Here is a 21,566-nt window from a genome sequence, read left to right as displayed (position 1 = left end):
AGAGTATAGCGCTAGCACGCCGGAGACGCCGCCCTTGACTATAGTTCTCATCGGCTGGGTTTGGACCACCGGACTTGCTTTTAATAGCGCTTCATTAAAATTCCTTAATTGCCTCCGTTCTCCTGGGCACAGCCACCCTGAAAAAAAGAAACCCACAACCGTCCATGAGAAGATGAAAAACACATCCGGTGGTAGACGTCCGTTTTATTGACCCGTTCTGTACATAAAGGCTCAATACCACGGGACATATGAAGACGCGTCGACGGTATCAGGAAATAAAAGGCACCGTTCTGAATCGGGAAGTGAGTCGGCTCGGGGGCGCAGTGAGCGGGGTTCGTACACATTTTTAATAGGGTGGATTTCAAGCGCTTTTCAAGTCAACTTGCCAACTCTCGCACGAAACACGTATTTTGCAGAGCCGTTTTTAATCTTGCGTCTGCAAGACATGAGCTTCTTGGATCTCGAGTACAACGCAAATACAAATCTTCCCCATCAAATGTAGCTTCCATTTTCGGTCGCAGGAAGGTCTTTCCAATAAACGGACCGCTGGAATTGCCACTTTCATTTTTGGCATGGCCCATAATCAGTCCCAATTGATACACACACTCTTACAAATGACATAGTACCCTGTTTAGGTGTACCGTGCACCAACCCCCGAGGGGCGAGGCCGCTTTATAGGACATTGCCGTACAAACTAATGCAAACCGTCGTTAATCGAGAGGGAAGAAATGCATCGGCGAGGCCGCCAGAAAGCAGCGTCGGTGTCATTTTTAAACAGAGTTCTTGAGAAACGCGGCAACCGTTTCCCGGAACATAACCCAAAATCGAAGCATTTTTCAATCCTTGAAAACACAACGAAATTCAACGCGCACTTCCCTTTTTTGCTTTGAACGGGGTCGTCACGGCAACTCGGCAATCTAAATCAAAAAAGAGAAACGTAGCATACAAAAGAGGCAGCTCATCGTCATTATTTGTTTTTTTACAGCAGAATTGTCGGCTCGGGTCCACTTAGGAGGCAGTTTGCATAAAGATGGAGCATTTTCAGCCCCGTTTACAGAAAAAAAGAACCTGGAACGGGGGCAGAACATCGTTATTTATCAGCGGCAAAACATGCATTTGTTCTTCCAAACGGAAATCAAAACAAAGAACAAAATGCGGTGGCACACAGGGTTCGTACACCTTTTCAAGCACTTTTTAAGGACCTTCATAGGCAAGTTTCCAATTTCCATTCTCAGTACCGGAAGAAAAAATACTGTACGTCGTCGTTATGGCGATTATCGACGGTCCTATCGATATTCACAATTTAAGGTGAGTGCGAGCTGAAGAAAGTCATTTCTTCTAAGGATTCATTTTTTTCTAGTTAAACGCGTAGTCAATCGTTTCAGAGTGCAGAGAAACGTGGCAACAATTTGAAGCATATACAAGCGCTTCACCCGAAATTCAAGCACTTTTCAAACCTTGAAATGCCATTCAAATTCAGACATTTTCCAGGATTTCGCACGACTCGAATTCATCGTTTCAAAACTTGAAATGGGGGCGGAGCCATGAGGAAGAACAAGACAATTCTGAATGCAGCGGCACAACACACATTTTGGGGTGGAGTTACATCATATTTCAATTCAAATGAAACATGCTTTATTGTTCAAAAAGTTGAAATGGGGGCGGAGCTATTCAATAAAAAGGAGCATTTTGAAATGCGGCGGCACAACACCTGTAATGGGGCGGAGCTACAACATAAAAAACAAACGGGGGCCCAGGGACTACTTGTAGTCCATTTATAGTCAGGGTTGGGTAGGGTTACTTGAACTGGATTACTTTCAATGACTTTTGGATGACACCAATACCAAATATGCTCATAAAAGACAAAATAAACTAAATAGGAATCAAATGACTCCATTTTGCGCAGACTTGGGGAGTAACGGAATACATGGAACGGCAAAAATGATGTCGGCAAGCTGTTTGGATTTCTTTTCATTTTGTTTCTGTCGCATTTGATGTTCGTTTTGCCGGAGATCAAAGCCAGGAGAGAAAGCTTACCACGTGTTGCAAGTCTTTCTTTTGTCTTTTATATTTGCTATTGGAGTCATCCAAAAGTCATTGAAAGTCATCACGTTGAAGTAACCCTACCCGACCCTGTTTATATTGTTAGTAGCCTGCAGCATTTATTAGAAATGATATTAACTAACCAGTCCATATTAGAGTGTCATTTTCTTAAATAAGTTTAAAAAAAAACCGACATTTTACGATTCACAAACTGAGGCCAAGGGGCCGTTTGGAGTCTCCCAATCATTCTTAATGTTCTCATCCGATTGACTCACGAGTTCATTCAAAGTGTCATTTATCTACATCGGTAAAACAGGGGTCACCAAGAGCCGAGTAAGCTGTGAACTCGTTCTGAAAATAGCTCACCAGGGGTGGGTCATTGAGATTTTCTAGGCAAAGTGATTTCAAACTGCCATAAGAAACTATCCAGAGATCTTTAAATGCATGGTAAATCCTTCCAAATTTCATATGAAAAATTGCCAATAATTCCTACACTAATAATTACAACCTGGTAAAAAGAGGCTATATCAGAAATGCAAATCAAAGGAAGCCTTAGTGCTCTCAGCTTGGAAACCCCTTTGGAATTGCTTTCAAAACAATCCTTTTCATAACACTCTGATGAATTGAACCATTAGAGCAAATCGGATCATCTCTTCACCAAATTCTTGGGGCAATATTTTGTGGTAGGAAAACAACAAATTCTCGGAATACTTCTAGCTAAGTAAGTATTGAAGGTTTAGGGCCACGCCTTCAAAGTACTAGAACACTAATGCATGAAGACTTGAGTTTGGTGCGCTTCAAGGGACAGTGTGTATTAATAAAAGCCTCCTAGTTGGTTGATCCGTTAAACTGAAAAGAATATTGATGGAAATAATGAGCTGTAATACATAAATGTGCATTTGGAAATACTTGTAGGTCAAGAAATGTACATTCATTTTATATAACATAAGCCTCATCTGGTGCTTTTCAATTCTTTTTTTGTCAAGACACCCTCTGAAGAAGAAATCCTCTTGTGCTGTCTCTTCATCTAGGCTCATTATGTTTTCCATGGGAATACTTGAGGGTCTGCTCCACTTCATATTCAACGTTTATACAACAAAACACTGTCAATGAGAGCAACACTGCTCCTAGTGTAGTGGAAGCGCAATTGCGCTTGATTCTTTGAAAAGTTAAAGAATAAAACCAAAAAAGTTCCCAAAGGACAAGCGCGCTCGCCCATTTTTTAAGAAAAACGGATTTAGAAGAAGCTGATGTATTTGTCCGCCATCTTGTGCTACAAGTACCCAAAAATCCAACAAAGGGCAAAAATTTTGAATGTAAAATGTGTGGTTTGGTCACTTTCTGTAATTGGGAGTCCTTCCTTGTGCTTTTTACTATTTACGTTTGCGCCAACACAAAACGGCAACATCTAATGCTCCAATAATACACACTTTCCCTTTAATAACCAAAAGAAAAATTCACTCGAGCTGTAGCGTCCTTACGTGGACTCCGCTCATGGCCGTTGAAGGAAAACGTTTGTGGACTTTAATGTTATCGAGGGACCAAAGAGGTCACGAGCGCGATTCCCGGCACCACTTCGACGCGGAAGTGTCCTGGGGCAAGACACCGAAGCCCTAATGCCCTCCATAAGCGAGCTGGGCCTTGCGTGGCCGACTCTGCTATCGATGTGTGTGAAGTACATTGTAAAGGGCTCCGAGGGGTGAAAGCGCTATACGACTGCAGTCCGTTTACCATTTGAGGATAAGTAGCACGAGTATTCAAACAAAAAAATAGGCGGCTGTTTGTAAATAGTTGGAGGCAGAGACCAAAATGTGTAGCTCATCCGGTTGCCCGGGTAGCTCCCGAGAGACCGGTGGAAATGTGTGCGCTTCATCAAGATTTCAATGAGGATGATCGAAATTGCCTTTCCCTCATATTAGGTACACATACATACTCCAAATATACACGAGGAAATGAAACGGAACCAACACTGCTTGTCAGGGAGTCCGCTTTGAGTCCGGGTGAATCGGGTTTACGTCAGGGAGAGCGGCGGATATAGCACGGCCCCAAGGAGGTCAAGCACGCGGTGCGACGCGGACTCACGACCGTTTCCGAGCGCTTCCGTCCGAGTCGGTTCAGTCACTTTCGTCCGGGTTCTGCGGGTCGAGGATTTTCACGTGGGTGAAGGGGAAGAGACCCCTGCGTCCGTTCACCTCCCCCTCCCACTGCCCGTTGATGTTCATCCGAGTCACCTTCACCAGGTCGCCCACCTGAAGAGAGAGACAGAGTTGAATGAGAGAAAACGATCGTTTTCCGACGTTAAGCCTTAAACTGCCATAAAAATGAACTCATTCAACCTTTACTTCTTGCATTAAAGAGTTGTTTTTTTTTTAAAAGGTGGGGGAACGTCTAGAACAGAAAGTCACACATTGTGCCGCGGTGAAGACACTCCGCAACTGTCAATCTTAACCAAATAGCGCAGGTCAAGGCCAAATTCAAGCACTTTCAAAGCCAATTTCCCCGTTTCTCCAGTACCACTAAAAGAAATCCAGTGTTAATCATGTATTTTGCAGGACCACAAATATACCTGCGATTGACTTTTGCCGTTTTTACTCTTTCATGTTCATTGATCAAGACAGAAAACATTTTTTAGATCTTCAGTAAATCGATAATATAATTGTTTTGGACATGTATCTCTACCCATGTAGGTGTTTGGTAAAAATGACAGTAAGCTGTAGCTCAGTGGCAGGAAGTACTGTAATACCAGCTGCTATCAATCGTAAGGGAAGAAGAAATGCAATGGTGAAGCGAAGCCACCAGGGGGCAGCGCTGGCGGCATTTTGAAGCAAATTTGTTCAGAAAAATCGCAACAATTGTAATCATTTACAAGTACTTCACCCAATATTCGAGCACATTTCATTCCTTAAAAACACAACATTGAGTCAAGCATTTTGAAAGTTGTTGAGCAGCCGTACAAACCTTGATATCAATTGACAGTAACATATGCACGGAAGCGCGAAAAAAAGCGTTGGCAAAACAAAACTCGAGGTACTGTACCGACTGAGATCCAGAAGAGCATCCAACAGCCTGTGCATGATGAAACATGACTGTTTTCTTAAGCTATCCCATCCCTTGCGCACATGACAAAATGATGACACCAACATAAATCAATATACATGAAGACTTGGAATAGAGAGGACACCTAGTATTTATACAACTACACGAATAAATGATTATACATAAATGCTCGTAATCTTTTCAACACGTTGTGTCGGCTGGTTTATTGTTAGTGTGGCAGCAGGTGATTAACCATCGGATTTTTTTTTCTTTTCGAGCTGAAAACTCAGGTAATATTAGGGTGTAATCGGTCAGATAAGCCTGATAATTCTCGAGTACCCCCTTAGTTAGTAACTCATGTATTATTTAAAATGATTTGTGGAGGGGGGGGGGATCTGCTGATTTGCTTTTTTGGGCACACAAGAAGGAAGGAAAGGGAGGTCAAAACGGGAGCTTTTAGAAAACAATTTCCCGTGTCCTTCTACTTCATGTTTTTGCGAGCATGTTTACAAAGTATGGCTATTAGCTAACTGGCTACAGTCGCGCTTTTTAAATCATAAACTTTGTGCGTAGTATAAAAAAACATTCATTCCCATCTTCCATCAACTGGCACTAAGCTAGGTAGAAGCGAAAGTGTCGTTTACAATTCTTAACGACTCGTTTGTTGCATTCGACTGCGCTGACGACCACACCGTCATCATCAATGCCCTCCTACTCCGGTTTTCTCGTCACCATTCACTATCCTGTCCATTACAAGCTAAATTTCCCCGAAATATCCACTTGAAGCAGAGTGAGATTGAGCAGTGAAGCAGCTACAATCTATTTGTTATCATAACGAAGCCCTTTACTCACAAGTAGGATGAACATGCTTGCGTTTCTTGCATGTGAGGTCAAGGCCCATCGTATTTGTCAATGTCTCAAATGTACTCGAAATGCAAGAAAGGGAAATCGGGTTTGCCACTCTTCCATGCAAATGTACGGAACAGACCTGACCTTATACAGTACTCAAACAAAGTGTCTTCCCAGCGAATACTTGAGTAAAAACATCTGACAAATAGGACACGACGTACAATAAAAATGTTAGGAGCAGCAGCAGCTCGTGACAGTAATATAAATAAAGGTGGAAATGTAAAAGATAGGTAAAAATACTCATAGGGATCTCTACTTCTGTATCACACGGTTGTCCATTGTCAGCATTGAATTGACTTTTGTTGTTTTGTCAGATTTCAAAAACACTAGCCTGTGGAAATATGTTTTTTAATCATTTTATGGTTTTGTAGTGTACTTAAGCCATATGAGGGAGATCAAAGTTGAGAGCAAGAAAAATGACTGCATCTAAGGCAGACGGTTTCGTGCCGGCAAAGCCGGCCCGCTCTGTTAGCGCCATATGCTCGATATCGGGATTAAATTCGAGTCAAATCCTACACAGAAACTCACGCTATTTGTTACTTATGGATTTAACAAGAGTTCAATGCAATCTTTGAGGGTAACAAGAATTGCAAAACCTAAACCACGTTTTGTCCAAAGTTGACTGAACCCGAGCAATTATCGTGCCAAACGATTATATTTGCATTATTTTGCAGAAGTCACACGGCAAAGTCGTAGACCGACGAGCGGAGTCGAGCACTTTTGAGGCACGCAGAAGGAGTAACACGTCTTAACACGCAAGCGAAAGCCGAACGGGCTCGGGAATTCAGGAATCGTATTCCGTGACGTGCGATGAGCAAGAATCAAATCAAATTGGGTTTTGACCTTACATCGGCGTCGCATGCAACAATATAACACTATTTGGAACCGCTTTGAAAAGGGATCTGGTGTAAAAACAGCCGCAGGGAACTTTTTTCATCGACGCGACCAAGATCGGCTTTTGTAACCTCACTGGTCGATGTGTCAGCGTGACACGCAGAAGAATTTGGTGCCTGTGGTACGGCTTTTCCCCGACTGACAATGAAGTGTTTTATTCAGCGAGAGCTCAGCCTGGAAATGTTACGTTCCGACCGATGGGCTCGAAAAACGGGTCGAGGCCGTCACTCGGCGCTTATGCCTTGCCGTCTTCTTCATTCAATACATGATGGAACCTGATGAGTTCCATTCAATTCTCAGCAGTCATATTTTTACAACTTGGGCCAGCCTCAAAGCAATATATTGTGACTATATTGCCCATTATTTTGTTCTTCAAAGTCATTATTACATGTTTACCCAGGAGTGCCACGTCTAATCTCACTGAATGTTTCGCTGCGTTAATAACGACGACAATAAAGACAATCATATTCTATTCCATTCAATCAGAATGTATGATTGTCACCAGATTCCATTTTCTGTAGGTCAGATCCATGTTTAAAGCCATTGTTAAGTACTCTTCACATTTGAGGTTTGTATTTGATTCCAGAGAGTAACGTCCTGCATTTAAGACTAATTAGACGAAAAATGACCACAAATGTGAAAGGACACCTTATAAACTTGAAAAGAACATACAATTAGAAATGTGTGATTACAACGAAATGCTACCACATGTGTTGACTATTTATGAATGAATCAATTTATTTTGGTTGTCAGTTTAGGTTCTATGAAATAAGCGGGCGCACACGTCATGAAGTCCACCCAAAACAAACTGCGAAGCACAGCTAGTATTTCAGCAGCTAGTTACATTGAAGAGAAATGTATCAATTGAATCGGACTCTGAAGAACGTCAGAAGAGCGCAAAGAATCGGTGATCACCAGCGGGTGCTTCCTGGATTATCGGGTCCGGGAAGGGACTGGTGCTGCGTTAGGAGAGAAAGCAATAGCGGCGCTGCAGGTCCAGCCTACTACTACAGCTATGTGTCAACGCCAGATCCATTACCCATGAAACGGATGACCCGAAGCTTCAATTTGTGGGAAACGGCTACATTTGGGACGGCTTAACAGAGGGATACCAGATCCTAGCAAACAGTTAGCCGGCCGCTCTCTAAACCGCTTTCTCACACTGGAGGGAAAAGCCCTCCAATTCCAATGTACTTTTGTATGAAAAAGACCGTTCACTCAACTGCAAATTTTGGTGTTCTGTGTTTTGATTTCTAGATCTATAGTTGTTATTTTGTAAAAACACACTTCTTCAGGATGGCTGTTAATACTCAGTAGTTTGAGAAAACTTTTGTGCACCAAAAGGATTGTTGTAAAGGGCAGTATAAATAAAAGTCCATTTACAATGGTATACTCTCAGCCGGTAAGTTTGAACCTTGGGGGCTTTTATAAAGGGGCGTCGTTACTTAGTAGATTTTCACGTTTAACGGGGCGTTCTGCCTTTGCCCCTAATTAACTGCGATAACCAAGAAAATACTGTGCTGGTAAAAAGGAGATTGTGTGTTGGCACGAACACTTGTTTTTCTTTCTGCGCTGCCTGGTAACAAAGGACTCTGGGGCCCGATAGCAGTCCGTGGCCCTCGGTCGTCGACCACTGCGCTACAGTAATGAACCAGATGACAAAGTCTGTAAGATTCGTTCAAATACCTCCAAAGCGAGAGCCGTCTTGTCGTAAGCGCAGGGCACCCTCTTCTGGATGGCCTTGGCCATGACGGGCCCGTTCTGCACGGACGCCAACGGAGAGCTGAAGGCGCCGGGGGCTCCCGGAGGCAACGGCGAAGGCGTTTGCGGCTGAGCGTAGGCGTGGACCAAAGCGTGCGAAGGTTCGGGGATGCCGTAGCTGTTGGAGTTGCGAGATCCCAAAACCGGCTGGCCCGGGTGGGGCGAGGGTCGCCCCAGTTTCTCCACGTAAGGGACGGGGATCATGCCCACGCGACCGTCTTTGCTCTTGGCGCTCCACCATTGCTCCTCAGGCTTTTCCAAGACGACGAGGATCTCGCCTTTCTTGAAGGGGAGGTCCTCGGCGTCGCTGCCCGTGAAGTCGTACAGAGTCCGAACGTACTCCAGGTTGTCCTCCTGGCCGAGCAAGGGCTGGATCGGGGCGCACACCGTGCTCGGGTACCTTACGTTTAACAAAACAAAACAGGAGAATTACAGAGACCGCGCGCTACTTTGCGCTTATCGATGGTTCGCCGCTTTGCACATGAGACTTTTTTCTTAAGCTATCCCATCCCTTGCGCACATGACTAAAGGATGAGACCGTTTTGAACAATATCGTCTTCATTATCATTGATATCGACGTATCGTGCGTGGAGTTCTTCCAAAGATACGGATGACATACGAAAAGGCATTCCATTTTATCTCCCTAGCGCAGTTTTTTTTTGACAGAGCCAGAAACACTGATTTGCATTGTTCTGCATGCTGATAAGTTAAACAGTCTCTCCACTTTTTTACCTGTGCGTCAATAATGTTGCGGTTTAAAAGGTATAGGTACGTAAAAGAACTGGGATGGTATTTTGTTGCAATACGATGTTTTCTCCATGTTCTAAAATTATTTCCTAGTGTGATAATGAGATAAAATCGACCTTTTAAAGAGAAAGCGCGTCTAAAAGTTGAACGAAACGAGAGTCTGACTTGCCTCGGTAAGATTTAACTAACATTCAAGCTAATATGATTTTGATGAGATGCATGATAACTTATTACGCGTAGATGTCACTCTCTAAGAGAGCCTGAAACATAATTGAAATAAAGGTATGCAGCCCAAAAAATAAACGTCAGTTGTTAAAACGTTAGCAGCAACAAAACATCAGTCGTTCAAACAGTTTAATTTCAAATTTTTGAGAATCTTTAGATACTTTCGTTAGAAACTTTGTAGTTGACTACTAAATGCGCTTCACAAATTATCGTATTAATGATCAGATTCGTCGGTTTATGGTTCCAATTCGACGGGTGACTCTTCGGCCATGAAATTAGTCGTTCGTTGCAGCCCCTGATCTTGGAGTTCTACGCGTCTCAAAAGATTTTTCAACTGCAAACAAAATCCAGGTCAGAGAAGGTAGGATACATTATTCACTAAGCAGCCATGTGCGCCATTCGAAGATCTGTCTTGATCCTCCGTGACATAACAGTCTGCAGTCTGACTGAAAAGTAGGTTACTTCTTGATAAAAATAGCCGACCCAGATCCCAAAGCAGGAGGGGCTCTCAACTGGCCTACCTGGGTGCCGGTTCTATCAGCGTGGTGGTGTCCAGGTAATGGATCTTGTAGAACTCCAACAGGGCGGCCAGATGCTCGAACTCCTGATCCCCGATCTTAAACCTCTTACTGGGCAAAGAGTTGATGATATAATGAGATACTTTAGAGTTCTCGGACACGGAGAGGACGTAGTCCCCCGGGCAGGTAGAAGAGTCCCGGACCAGGAACATGCCGTGTCTTTGTCCTTGTAACCTGTTCTGAGCCTCGATGCGGGACACGGGTCCGAAATACCAGGCCGAGCGGTCTGAGGAATCAAAGCGAGCTGTGGACATCTCTGTGACGCGATAAGTTCAAAAATCAGTGAGAAAGATCCCCCAGTCTGGGAAGGGGTTTGGTGAGTGATAATGAGGGGGTTGCAGGTTCGGTTCTTGGGTCCAGCTCCCCCCAACCCCCTACCTGGTGTTCTTCACAAACAGGCTGGTCCTAGCCAACTTCCAAACATGCTGCAGCAACAGCCGCAAAACTTACGAAGAATAATCACGCAGGGCCATCAAAGTCATCGATGAAGCTTCCCCCTTTTAGCTTCCTCCTTCCGAGCAGACGGCGAAGAATCTCGCCTGGGGGAAAGGACCTCCTCCGGGTCACTGTCGGTTCTGAGAAGACAAGGTAGGGGGAAAACGACCTCAGTTGTAGGATTGATAAGTCCACATGGCGGTTTTGGAGAGGGTGACGACTGAGTAGAAGCTCCCCGGGATGATAACGGAGGGGAAAGGCCTACGAGAAGCTTTTGAGTCCGCAGTCGGACTTGAGAGGCGGCGGCGGCGTCGGAAGAGGGCAAAAATGGCGGCGCAACACACGTCGTCTTCGCGCGAGACACGATTTCGCCTGATGCGCGCGCATGTCAGGCACGTGACGCCGCGTCGAGAAGATTCTTCGGAATCTTACTTTTCAAAATGATTTGGTTTTTGTCTTCTTTTCCCTCCCGGAGACGGTAAACGGCAAAAGCAGGGAGAGACTTTTAAAAAAATGGCGACGGGAGGGCAGGTCCCGTTCTCGTCACGGGCCGGAGGGGGAGGCGGGGCTTAGAAAGTGGAGGGGGCGGGTCTAAGGGGGGTGACGAAGCGGAACCGGTGTGAGCTGTCAATCATCTTGCCGTGACGAACAATGACGTCAACAAACTTTTTTTCCTTGTTTATTTTCTTAAATTCATTCTTTTTATTTCACCTTCGCCTCGTCCTCTTTTTAAGGATCATCTATACTTTTTGTAAACAGTCGAAGGATTAAGGTAACCGACAATCTCCTCCTGGCAATGGACTCCAGCCGCAAAGGATGTTGCTAATACACCAGGGGTGTCAAATTCATTTGAAGTCGGGGGCCACACGATACAACACACATTCGGTCGGGGGCCGGACGAGTAGATTCAAGAGAAAGAAAAAGAGAGATAAAGAAATAAGAGATAGAGGGAGGGAGGGAGGGACAAAGAAAGAGAGTGAGAGCGTGTGAGAAACAAAAGATAAAAAGAGAAGTCGTGAGAGAAGGGGAAAGAAAAGGAGAGGAAGAAAGAAATCCAAAGAGAAATAGAAAGACAGAAGGAGAGAAAAGAGATACGAAAGCGCGAAGAATATGAATAGAGAAAGAGAATAGGAAAAAAGGAAGCTAGAGCAAAATAAGTGAAAATACAAGTACAGTGTCTTCGTGAGAGGCACCTAGCTTTGGCAACATCAAGTGGACATATTTCAACCTGCAGCTTGTTTTTCTCTTGCGCTTCTCTGAGTGTTGTCGCGGGTCGGATTCAATCCCTTACTGGGCCTGATCTGGCTCGCGGGACACCTGTTTGGCACCTATGCTATAGAATATACGTGTGTTTTAAGCTTAGATCGAAACAGTTCCAATGAGGTTGGAGATCCCATCTCAGAGGGCACTGTGGACCATAATATCTTACTAGATGGGCTAGAAAAATGGATCGGTCTCTCAGGAACCGTCCTCTCACGGTTCAGATCCTACCTCTCAGATAGGACGCATTGTGTTAAATACGGTGAAATGACATCTCAGCCCTTTAGTGTTACGTGCGGTGTTCCACAGGGCTCAGTACTTGGTCCCCTTCTTTTTAGTATTTATATGCTTCTGTTAGGTGATATTATGCGCACGAACAATATCAGTTTCCATTGCTACTCGACCGTGTCTTCCAATGGAGAAATCTGCCCCACTTGATTGTGGAAATTTGGAGACCTGCCTGACTGAGATAAAAAGATGGCTGTCCTTTGACTTTTTGTTCCTCTACCCTGAAAAGACTGAAATGTTGATTGTGATTTTAAGGTTCTGTCGGTATGATACAAAATCATGCATGGACTTGCCCCCTCATATCTAATTTGCCCCGATGTTCCTGCTCGGAGCTTTTGCTCAGAAACTGCTGGCCTTCTAATGATCCCAAGAGCCAAGAAGAAATCTGCAGGTTTGAGTTTTCTCCATTCGGGCCTGCGCAGGTCTTTGAGACTTCTTGTGATGAGGAGTGTCATCAAGAAACATGACTTGACTTCCATGGTCATGTGAAATAAAAACCACATTTCGTTTATTTCGACAGTTAGGAACAATCTAGGAAAAGTGAAAACGTTTAAAGTGAAAAAAATATAATTTAGGAGATTTTTCAGTTTTTTTTTTGTAAACAACACTCGAAGACAACAGGGGGGTTCAATTGCTATTAGAGTTAGAGTTGTTCATTTTGGAATTGTATTTTGATTTTGTATGAGATTTTTTTCTGGATAGGCTTCTGAATTCATTCTTTTTTCCTATCCATTGCTTTTTCTTATCTTTGTACTCCTTTATTTTGAACCTTATAGAATTCTCTCTTGCTTTTCCTTCAAGTCGTAATCCTTTATTTATTTCATAGATTTCTCAATGGATTCTTTTTTTTTGCCTGCTTTTATTTATACTTGAACCTGTTTTTTTAAATTTTTAACTTCATATATCTATTCATTTACCTTGTTTTTTTCTTATAGTTGTACTTTATTTTTATCGTGTTTTTATTCAGTTTTTGACCCATCTTTTCCTTATTGTTATAGTCCCCCCTCGCCTCCCCTCCAAGTTTAATACATTCTTTAATGTACGATAGAAATGGAAACAAAATGGCCGCAATCGAATGAGAACGGATTCTAATTTGCAGCTCTCGGAAACGCTCATTTTTGCGACGCGTTCAAAAACTTCGACTTAAATGATCAAAGTTTATTTGAAAAAAAAAAAAGCGAGTGGTCGGCGTACGACTTCAAAGATAAAAAGTACACACAAAAAAAACCCGAGAAGAAACGGCGGTTGTTGGGGTTTAGGAGGTTTTCTGTCCTCGTGTTCTCTTTTTGTGACCGCAGCTGCCAGAGAGCAGCTTGCAGTAGCACAACGCCGCCTGCATTTTAATGGCCGCAAAGTCAAAAGGGGAAAAGACTTCGCCCGGGACGAACTCAGCGGTGGGCAAACCACAGCCCGAGGGCCGCACGCCGCCCCGGCAGCTCTTTTCACCCGGCCCGCCGAAGCAAAATGCGCAAAATAGACTGACAAGCTCAATCCTACAAAATAAAGTCGACCGCGAATAAGAAAAATGCTATTTTGGTGCCATGGTTGTCCCCTTTTATCGCTTTGTGTGTCTACAACAAAAAGACCGCGACAGAAATACTTCAAAACCAAATATCAAATGGAGTGCTAAAGCCCCAATGTGTCATACTTTGACCACCAGATGGCAGCGCGTTATCTGGTCGGAGAGAGGGCCATCGATACACGGCATGGCGGCAGGATGCCAGACAAACATGCTGCGGCGTCAAAGAATACAAACTTCTCAACCCATGATATGCTCGTTTATGTCTATTTGCCTAGTGTTCAAAACAACTATTTTATCGGATACAAGTTTTATCGGTACCACTAGGAGGCACACAATCTTTTGTTCAACAGCAGGGCCTGAAATCTTTCGCTGGTTTACCCCTGCCGCATCATACGGGTGCCCAGCCCATCCTTAAGAACGCGTCCACAATCCCGCTATCCTTTCACAACACCTCTCCACTCCTTTCTAAAATAGAAATACTACTATGGAAATACTACAAAGAACCCTATATCAGTAATACTATAGTACAAAAATAAAGCTACAGAAATGTCATGACAAAAGAAGATAGATAGATAGTTTCTTCATCCCCGTAGGGAAATTCACACTTTCAGCATTATCCTTGTGTTGAAAAATCAAATAAAGATGTAGAATACAAAAATACCCAATATAATCGTGTCGATATAGAGTATTTAAATAGTGCTACACTGTCATGAAAATAGGGTAATATGCAAATGTGGGGGGTGGGGTTTCATGGGGGCTTTGACTCCCCCGGGTGGAGATCAAGAGCCTCATGGCATGAGGAAGAAATGATCTCCTCAGTCCGTCTACAATAATAACTACAGCAATACTACTTTGGAAAGACTACAAAATTACAGAAACGCGACAAAAATGTAAGAAACGTACGTGAACGCGTTCACTTTCGTGGCTTCTGTGCGGCCTGTACAAGAACAAACTCAGTTTCTTCCTTAAAGGGACAGTGTGTCATATTTAGTGCCTCCTAGTGGTACAAAAACTTTCATCCAGAAGAATAAACGGTCGATTTGAATACTAGGCAAAATACATGAACTGTCATACCCAATGTTCATTTTGATGAAAAGTCAAATCCTAGGTGGAGAAATGTCTATTTATTCTACACCTTGGAATCAACGGTGCCGTCTAGTGGTCGAGTTTTACACATTGGGTCTTTAGAGTAGAAAGTTTGTTTTTGCTGTGACTTCAACCGTTGGATACGATGACGTCAATAAATGGCCGGAACGAAAGGCATGTCTTTTTCAGTGTTACTCCGCTTTGGATTCCAGTGGAGTTCGGAAGGAGGGCTGCAACAACGAATCGATGGATTAAAATAGAAGCGTTGCCGGCGGATTTCTTCAACGGGGGCTTTTTTATTCAAATAAGAACCTCTTTTTGAAGGATCAAATCCATTTTTTAATCCACATTGTTATTGAGATGTATAAATCATCTGAAGATAAATGAGAATTTACAATATGCGAAGCCCTTTCAGAGAGCCTTTCCTATGCCACAAAAGCAAATGATGATCTTTAAGCAAAAATACCAAGACCACAAGTCATTCAACGCGTATTTTACCATGCGATACTCGTCATTTCGGAACAGGACGGAAGGAAGATTTTGGAAAATTCAAACGAGGCCGGGCTTCAACGAATGAATCCCGGAAACCGCGTTCTAGATCTGCCGCCATGAGAAATTTGAGACTTTCCCCGCTGGATAAAAAAAGATTGTCAGGAGCGCTTAGAATCTGGAGTCGCCTGTTATGTAGATCACCAGCTACCGGTGGATCCCAGAAGTAGGACTGGTAGATCGCAAGGAACCGTATTCAGTGCATTGGTTTTGTAGGGACACGCTGCCATCTAGCGGTCAAATGCAGTTACAGCTTTCGTTCATATTTCTTTTCAACGTCGTGGACTTTGAAAAAAACTCTTTTGCGTCAACACATTTGGTGTCGGCGTTCAATGCCGCAAATTAGGAAATTGAATTTTCGATGCAGACTGGCCCCGAATCTTCATTTCTTTTCGCTATTGTTTTAGTTTCGCCAAAGAGGGGCGACGCGAACAGCACGCTGAGTGGAAAAGCGCCTTATTCCTTTCATGCGCTCCTTGTCCGTTCAACTGTCGTTAACTCATGAAGCTATGGACCGCACGCTAACTTTACATTTTGTATTTCTTTAGCCCCGTTTCTGATTTTATTTGTACGCCGCGCTCGATTTAAGAACCCGAGTGTACCTCCGGCGAGGGTTCGGTCCACGTCGCGGGGACGGATGAATCCCGTTCCCGTCCGTCTCCACGGGAAAAGGTGTTCGGATCCTTCTAGGACGCGGGCGGTCCGGTAAGTCGTTCGGATCCGGATCGTGGCCACGTACCGTCGTTCGGAGGGGGTCTCGGCGCACGCCGGCGTTTCTCCTCTGACGCTCGGCCGCCGCCGGGCCCGGCCTAGGGGCGAGCGCCGGCAGGGTCACGCCGCTCCTCGGAAGGAGACTCGCTTCCCGAGACCGGATGAGGATTCGGCCTTCCCTCGGCGGCGGAGGAGACGGGCCCTTTCCCGGTGGGAGCGGCCGCAAAGAAGCCCCCGGCGCCCCCCGCTGCTGGGACCGTCCCTCGGGTCCGCGCGCCGCCTGAACCTCCGCGCCGTCTCCCGTGCTTCTGGAAGAGGAGGCGGACGCGAAAGACGGGAAGAGGATTCCAAATTGCCTTTATTGACCGTGACATTTTCCAAACCGGATCGAATCAAAGACAAAATGATACACAAAAAGGAAAGACAGTCTACATGAATGAATGATGTTTCCTTGTTGTATATCTACATGCAGGTGCACTAAGTAGTCAAGTGCCCTGTGCTCACAGCCTAAATCTTATGGTCTCAAAGAAAGAAAGAAATAGAGAATGAGAGAAAGAGAGAGAGAGAGAGAGAGAGAGAGAGAGAGAGAGAGAGTTAAAGAGCAAAGGCCAGAAATAAAGGAGTGAAGAAAAGAGAGATAAAAATACAGGAAAAGAGAGGAAGGGAAAAGGGTTAAAAAAAGAAAAGAGAGAGAAAGAAAGAAGGATAGGAAAATAGGGAGGGATTGAAAAAAGAAGTGGGAAGAAAAAAAGGACAGAGAAAGTGAGACAAAGGAAAAGAGAAAGGGATAAAAAAAGATAGAGAAAAAGAAAAGACAGAAGAAAAAAAGAGAAAGACCGAGAAAAACACAGACAGGGGAAAGAGAAAGAAAAAGGAGAGAAAGCCAGAAAAAAAGAGAGGGGTGAAGAGAAACAGAGAGAAAGATGTGAACAAAGAGATAGGGGTGGGGAGGTGTATATGAAAAGAGGAAGAAAACAAGTGAGAGAAATAAATAGAGAGAGAACTAATAGAAAGTGGTAGTGAATGAGAGGTGGAGAAAGAAAGAAAGAAAGAAAGGGGAAAATAGAGAGAGATTGAAAAAAGAAGTGGAAAGAAAAAAAGGACAGAGAAAGAGAGACTGAGCAAAAGAGAAAGGGATAATAAAAGATAGAGAAAAAGAAAAGACAGAGGGGAAAACAGAGAAAGACAGAGAGGAAAACACAGAAAGAGAAAGAAAAAGGAGAGAAAGCCAGAAAAAAAGAGAGGGATGAAGAGAAATAGAGAGAAAGAAGTGAAAAAAAAGAGAGAAGGGTGGGCAGGTGGATATGAAAAGAGGCCGAAAACAAGTGAGAGAGAAATAAATAGAGAGAGAACTAAATAGAAAGTGGGAGAGAGCGAGAGGAGGAGAAAGACAGAGAGAGAAAGAGAGAAAGAGAAAGCAAAAGAAAGAGACAGCGAGAGAAAGAAATACAGCTCCGGTGTTTTTGAGAGTGGCTTCGAATATCAAAACATAAACTGCGACACTGTTTATTTTTGCGACCTATTATCCCTCATGCAGAACATATGCTATATCGATTTGGTTGCATTCAAATCCTTTCTCACTTTTTTGAAGGCCAAATTCAAGCACTTTCCAAGGACTTTCAAAGGCAATTTTCCAATTTATCCAGTACCAGAAAAAAAATACAATCTGTTGCGAATCGTGTATCTCGCAGAGGCAAAAATAGATCTGCCGTTCTCAATCTTGCATTTATCGAGAAACAATTTTTAGATCTCGAGTTCATCGCGAATAGATTTGTTTTTGAGACAAATCTCTACTCATACGGACAGTAATATGTACTGTAGCTTCCATTTTCTGTCGTGTCCAGCATGGTCGCCGTGGTGACCGGCTGGCCCCGCGCCCTGGGCACCGGCTGAAGCAGATCGCGTAATTTGCCCGTTTGCTTCTTAAGGGGGGTTTGGGGTTTTGCGGGTGCTGGTTCATTTGCATTTTCTGTCTGCATTTTCCGTTCTGTTTTGCTCTGTCCTGTTTTGTTTGATTCGGAGGAAACCTGTGTTTTCACGTTTTGAGTAAAAGCCTGTTTTTGTTCTGTTTTGTCCCGGAGTTTCCGACAACTTTTATTTTGCTAAACAAAAGTTTTGATCGTCAACGCAGTTCTTGCCTCCTGCCTCCGTTCTGGTCCGGTCCCCCGTGACATTTTCAGTTGCAGGTAGTTCTTCCCGTTACAATTTACCATTACCTTTGTTTTTTTAAATCAATGTCCATCATTGATACGTAATCGTTGCACTACTACACATTTCAGAGTGCCCCGTTTCGATGTCGCATGCACCCGTCCCGTAGAGGGCGATAACGCTTCAGGGGACAAAGCCGTACAAACTCATGCCGACTGTTGTTCACCACGAGATCAAATGGAATAGCGAAGCGCGACAGAGCAGTGTCGCCAGACTCGCTGTGAAACATGGCAACCGATTCAAAACATTTCCAATCGGTGCATCCAAAATCCAAGCACTTTTCAACCCTTGTTAAAATGTAAGCCTTTTTAAGGATTTCAAGCACCTGCACCGATCATTGACTTCTCCCTCACCTTAACATTTGGCCTTGCGTGGATTCTCTCCGCCGAACCGCAGGTTTGACATCCGCTTGACTTTGTTTCTGAGCTAGAAAAACACAACATTGAAGGTCAAAGTGGTACGCTAAAGCGGGGTTTCTCAACAGGTGGGTCGCGGAACCGTTTTCAACGGGTGACGAAATAACCATGAGAAAATAACGACACTCCTTAACAGTAGGTGGCGATGAGAGCCCGCTCATTCTCTTCTTCCTGTTCTTGCTCTTCCGCTTTGAAGGTCCTCAGTGATGGGTAAAGCGCTCTAAAAATGGAGTCCATTCACCCTTTACACTCACTCAGTGTGGTTGAGAGGGACAACATCTCATTTTATTGTCATTTCGCAGTTTTTTTTTTCCCGCCCATAATAACGGGTCGCGGGAAAGGAAAGGAAAAGTGGAAAACGAGATAACGAGTCAAAGTGAGATTTGCGGCAATTACCTTTTCCGCTGGTCTTGGGAGCCGCCATGATCATTTTGTACTTCAACTCTGCACACAGACAAAAAAAAAACAGAAAAGAGACGAGAACTCATTCTTGAGTAAAACGACAACCGAGTGGAGCCAGAATCCCAGGTTGCTAACGAGATTTGATTTCAGCCATCGGATGGCGTTTTAGTGACGAAGAGAAGGATTGAACCCTTAGCAGTTAACGTCCGATTCGTACGGGGTCGTCAACACAGCCCAGAAAATCACTGGCTTCTCTCTGCCGAGTCTGGAGGAAATGACGATGGACTCCTCTCACCCCAGACACGACAGGTCCCTTAAAACAAAGGCTCGGAGAGACTTTTCCCGCCTTATTTCTTCTTCTACACGGCAGCCATTTTGCCACTTTTAGTCCACTGAAAGCGAGCCGTGATTGTTTCTTTGTATAAGCAACCAAAACGGTCGCCGTTTTTCGGCTTCCCGTCCACTAAAAGTGAGCCGCGATGGCTCGTTTACCTTAGCAACAAATATGCCCTATTTGATGTACGCTACGTCACAAAATGGTCCCAAAAGAGAAAATCATGGCTTAATATTTGGCAAAAAACACGGCGGCCATTTTGCCCCTTCCGATCCACCGGAAGAGAGTCCCGATCGGTTGTGTACCTTAGCAACAAAGGTGTCATGTTTAATGGACAGCAAGTAAAAAACAATGCGGAAACACCACTTCTTTTCCCAACGCTCTTAAAAAAAGACATTTATGTTTGAAGGACATCTTGGGCGCAATAAGCCATTTTTAAATCTGAATTTTAAGCTAGCCACAATGTATCATCTTAAAAAGACAGTGTGCCTTGTTTAGAGCCTCCTCGTGGTAAACAAATGTTTATTGAAATAAAAATATTGGAATGATGAGAAAAATAAAATGACCTATCATACAAAGCTTATCTAAATGCCCACGGGTAAAATATTATTTGACATCACCTGACACTCACAGAGGGGGAACTCACCTGTTTTTTTCCCTCAATTTTGATTTTTTTTTCCCATTTCGATTCTTCCCTTTTATTTTTTTTTGTTTTGTTTTCCTAAAATTTTCACTTTTTCTTCTTTTATATCCTTCCTTTCTCTTGCTTTCATATTTTCCTCTTCTTTTTTCTTCCCTTTCTATTTTAAATGTTGTTCTTACTTGTGTCATTTTTATTCTTTTCAGCCCCCCTTCTCCTTTTTGGTTGATTTTTTTCTTGTTTTTGCAAAACGTTGCAGTTGGGTCACTTTAAGTCTCCGTAGTTTGTATTCTTACTTGCGCTTCGAGGCACTTTTCAGTCTCACTATACAATAGAGCAGGGGTCTCCAACCTTCTTCAAGCCGAGATCTTCTTTTGTGATCGATTAGCGATAATGGCCCCCACTTTAGAATATCAACTTATCACCAGGCGAGCAACGTTAAAGAGGCTCCTTCGACCACCCGAAAGAGAAAAATCATCCCAATAAGCAAAATTCGGAACGGGACTGCGAGTACGCCAGCTGTCCTTAAGGGGGCAGCACCTTGGAGACCCCCCGCAACACAGTTTCATCTACACACACTGTTCCTTTAAGATCGTACTCACCTTGATTCTCCCTGGTGAGCAAATCCACCTGGCGGTGAAGTTTGTCCAGAGTTTCTTTGTGTTGCCACTGAAGAAATTCCAGGCTTCTCTGGAGCGACGCCAGGCGAGAGTCGGCGTCGGCGCTCGCCCTCTTCGGCCCTTCCGCGGCGGCGGCGGCGGCGGCGGGGAGGACGGGAAGCGGCGTCGGGCGGTCGGAAGCTAAACACCGCGGCGAGCAGCGAACACCGAGCCGCCCCACTCGGTTCCATTGGGGCAGGTGTCGAACCGGCGGCAGCGGGACTTTGTGACCGGACATTGTTAAGCTAGCTTAGCTTCCGGTTAGCGAGTAAAAAAACCTTATTTCTCCCCGTCACCACTCCCATAAAAAGAAATGATATTCTGCGTTCCGAAAACGATCAAAAGTTTTGTACTTGAAGCCAATTCAACCGAGGACAAGCGACTAAGACGCCGGTTACTATGGCGACAGGCCATCTCTTGGCGATGCGTTCCCTTGTCGTCGACCGAAAAACAGACGTGCGTTTTACGGCACAAACAGATCAAAGAGACGTCGAAGCGCGTGTTTTTAGACACGACAGTTGCTTTCTTACGAGCGATAATCATCATTTTCAAGATTCGTAAAGAGTATTTGAGGCAGAAACTCGGAACTTTTCAATGACGTCATTTGAGGCGGAAACTCGGAACTTTTTCAATGCATTAAACGCCTCTTGACCAGGAACTTTGACAGGTGCGAGGACCAATCAAACGAGGGGACAGGCGTACATAGAGATGTCCGATTGGTTTGTAAACTAAAGGGCGGCACTGATGGAGGAACGTGCTTTGCATCATGGGTGTCAAAACGGACTAGTCAATAACAATACTACTTCTTCATCTTCAAGAGAAAATGGGAGACTAGAGGAAAGCATTGAACCACTTTTCAGCCA

At 44.1% G+C, this 21,566-nt stretch overlaps 2 protein-coding genes across 2 annotated transcripts; both read right to left on the bottom strand.

Moving 5' to 3' along the window:
• Nucleotides 1–3,390: 3,390 nt before the first annotated feature.
• On the bottom strand, nt 3,391–11,208 carry crkl (CRK like proto-oncogene, adaptor protein). Its single transcript, XM_088320171.1, has 3 exons — nt 10,137–11,208; nt 8,569–9,043; nt 3,391–4,292 (listed from the first exon to the last, which is right to left on the bottom strand). The coding sequence occupies exons 1-3, from the start codon at nt 10,445–10,447 to the stop codon at nt 4,158–4,160; spliced, it is 921 nt and encodes a 306-aa protein (XP_088176297.1). The 5' UTR covers nt 10,448–11,208; the 3' UTR covers nt 3,391–4,157.
• LOC148349971 (uncharacterized) lies at nt 10,631–21,160 on the bottom strand. Its single transcript, XM_088320172.1, has 5 exons — nt 20,647–21,160; nt 19,065–19,112; nt 18,606–18,678; nt 16,073–16,352; nt 10,631–10,768 (listed from the first exon to the last, which is right to left on the bottom strand). Exons 1-5 carry the CDS (start codon nt 20,939–20,941, stop codon nt 10,757–10,759), a joined length of 708 nt encoding a protein of 235 aa, XP_088176298.1. The 5' UTR covers nt 20,942–21,160; the 3' UTR covers nt 10,631–10,756.
• Between the last annotated feature and the right edge of the window lie 406 nt (nt 21,161–21,566).

Source organism: Urocampus carinirostris, chromosome 16, assembly GCF_059441175.1.
Source record: "Urocampus carinirostris isolate Australia breed hairy pipefish chromosome 16, RoL_Ucar_1.0, whole genome shotgun sequence".
Lineage (NCBI taxonomy): Eukaryota > Metazoa > Chordata > Actinopteri > Syngnathiformes > Syngnathidae > Urocampus > Urocampus carinirostris.
This window is presented reverse-complemented; position numbering and strand designations above follow the sequence as displayed.

Excerpts from the sequence above, each read along its gene's own strand:
- crkl (XM_088320171.1), bottom strand. The coding sequence starts at position 10,447 with ATGTCCACAGCTCGCTTTGATTCCTCAGACCGCTCGGCCTGGTATTTC. Across the intron at positions 9,044-10,136 it reads CTGATAGAACCGGCACCCAG|GTACCCGAGCACGGTGTGCG; the intron begins GTAGGCCAGTTG and ends GTTAAACGTAAG. Across the intron at positions 4,293-8,568 it reads AGACGGCTCTCGCTTTGGAG|GTGGGCGACCTGGTGAAGGT; the intron begins GTATTTGAACGA and ends CTCTCTCTTCAG.
- LOC148349971 (XM_088320172.1), bottom strand. The coding sequence starts at position 20,941 with ATGTCCGGTCACAAAGTCCCGCTGCCGCCGGTTCGACACCTGCCCCAA. Across the intron at positions 18,679-19,064 it reads TCCCAAGACCAGCGGAAAAG|CTCAGAAACAAAGTCAAGCG; the intron begins GTAATTGCCGCA and ends GTGTTTTTCTAG. Across the intron at positions 16,353-18,605 it reads ACGCAAGGCCAAATGTTAAG|AAGCACGGGAGACGGCGCGG; the intron begins GTGAGGGAGAAG and ends CTCCTCTTCCAG.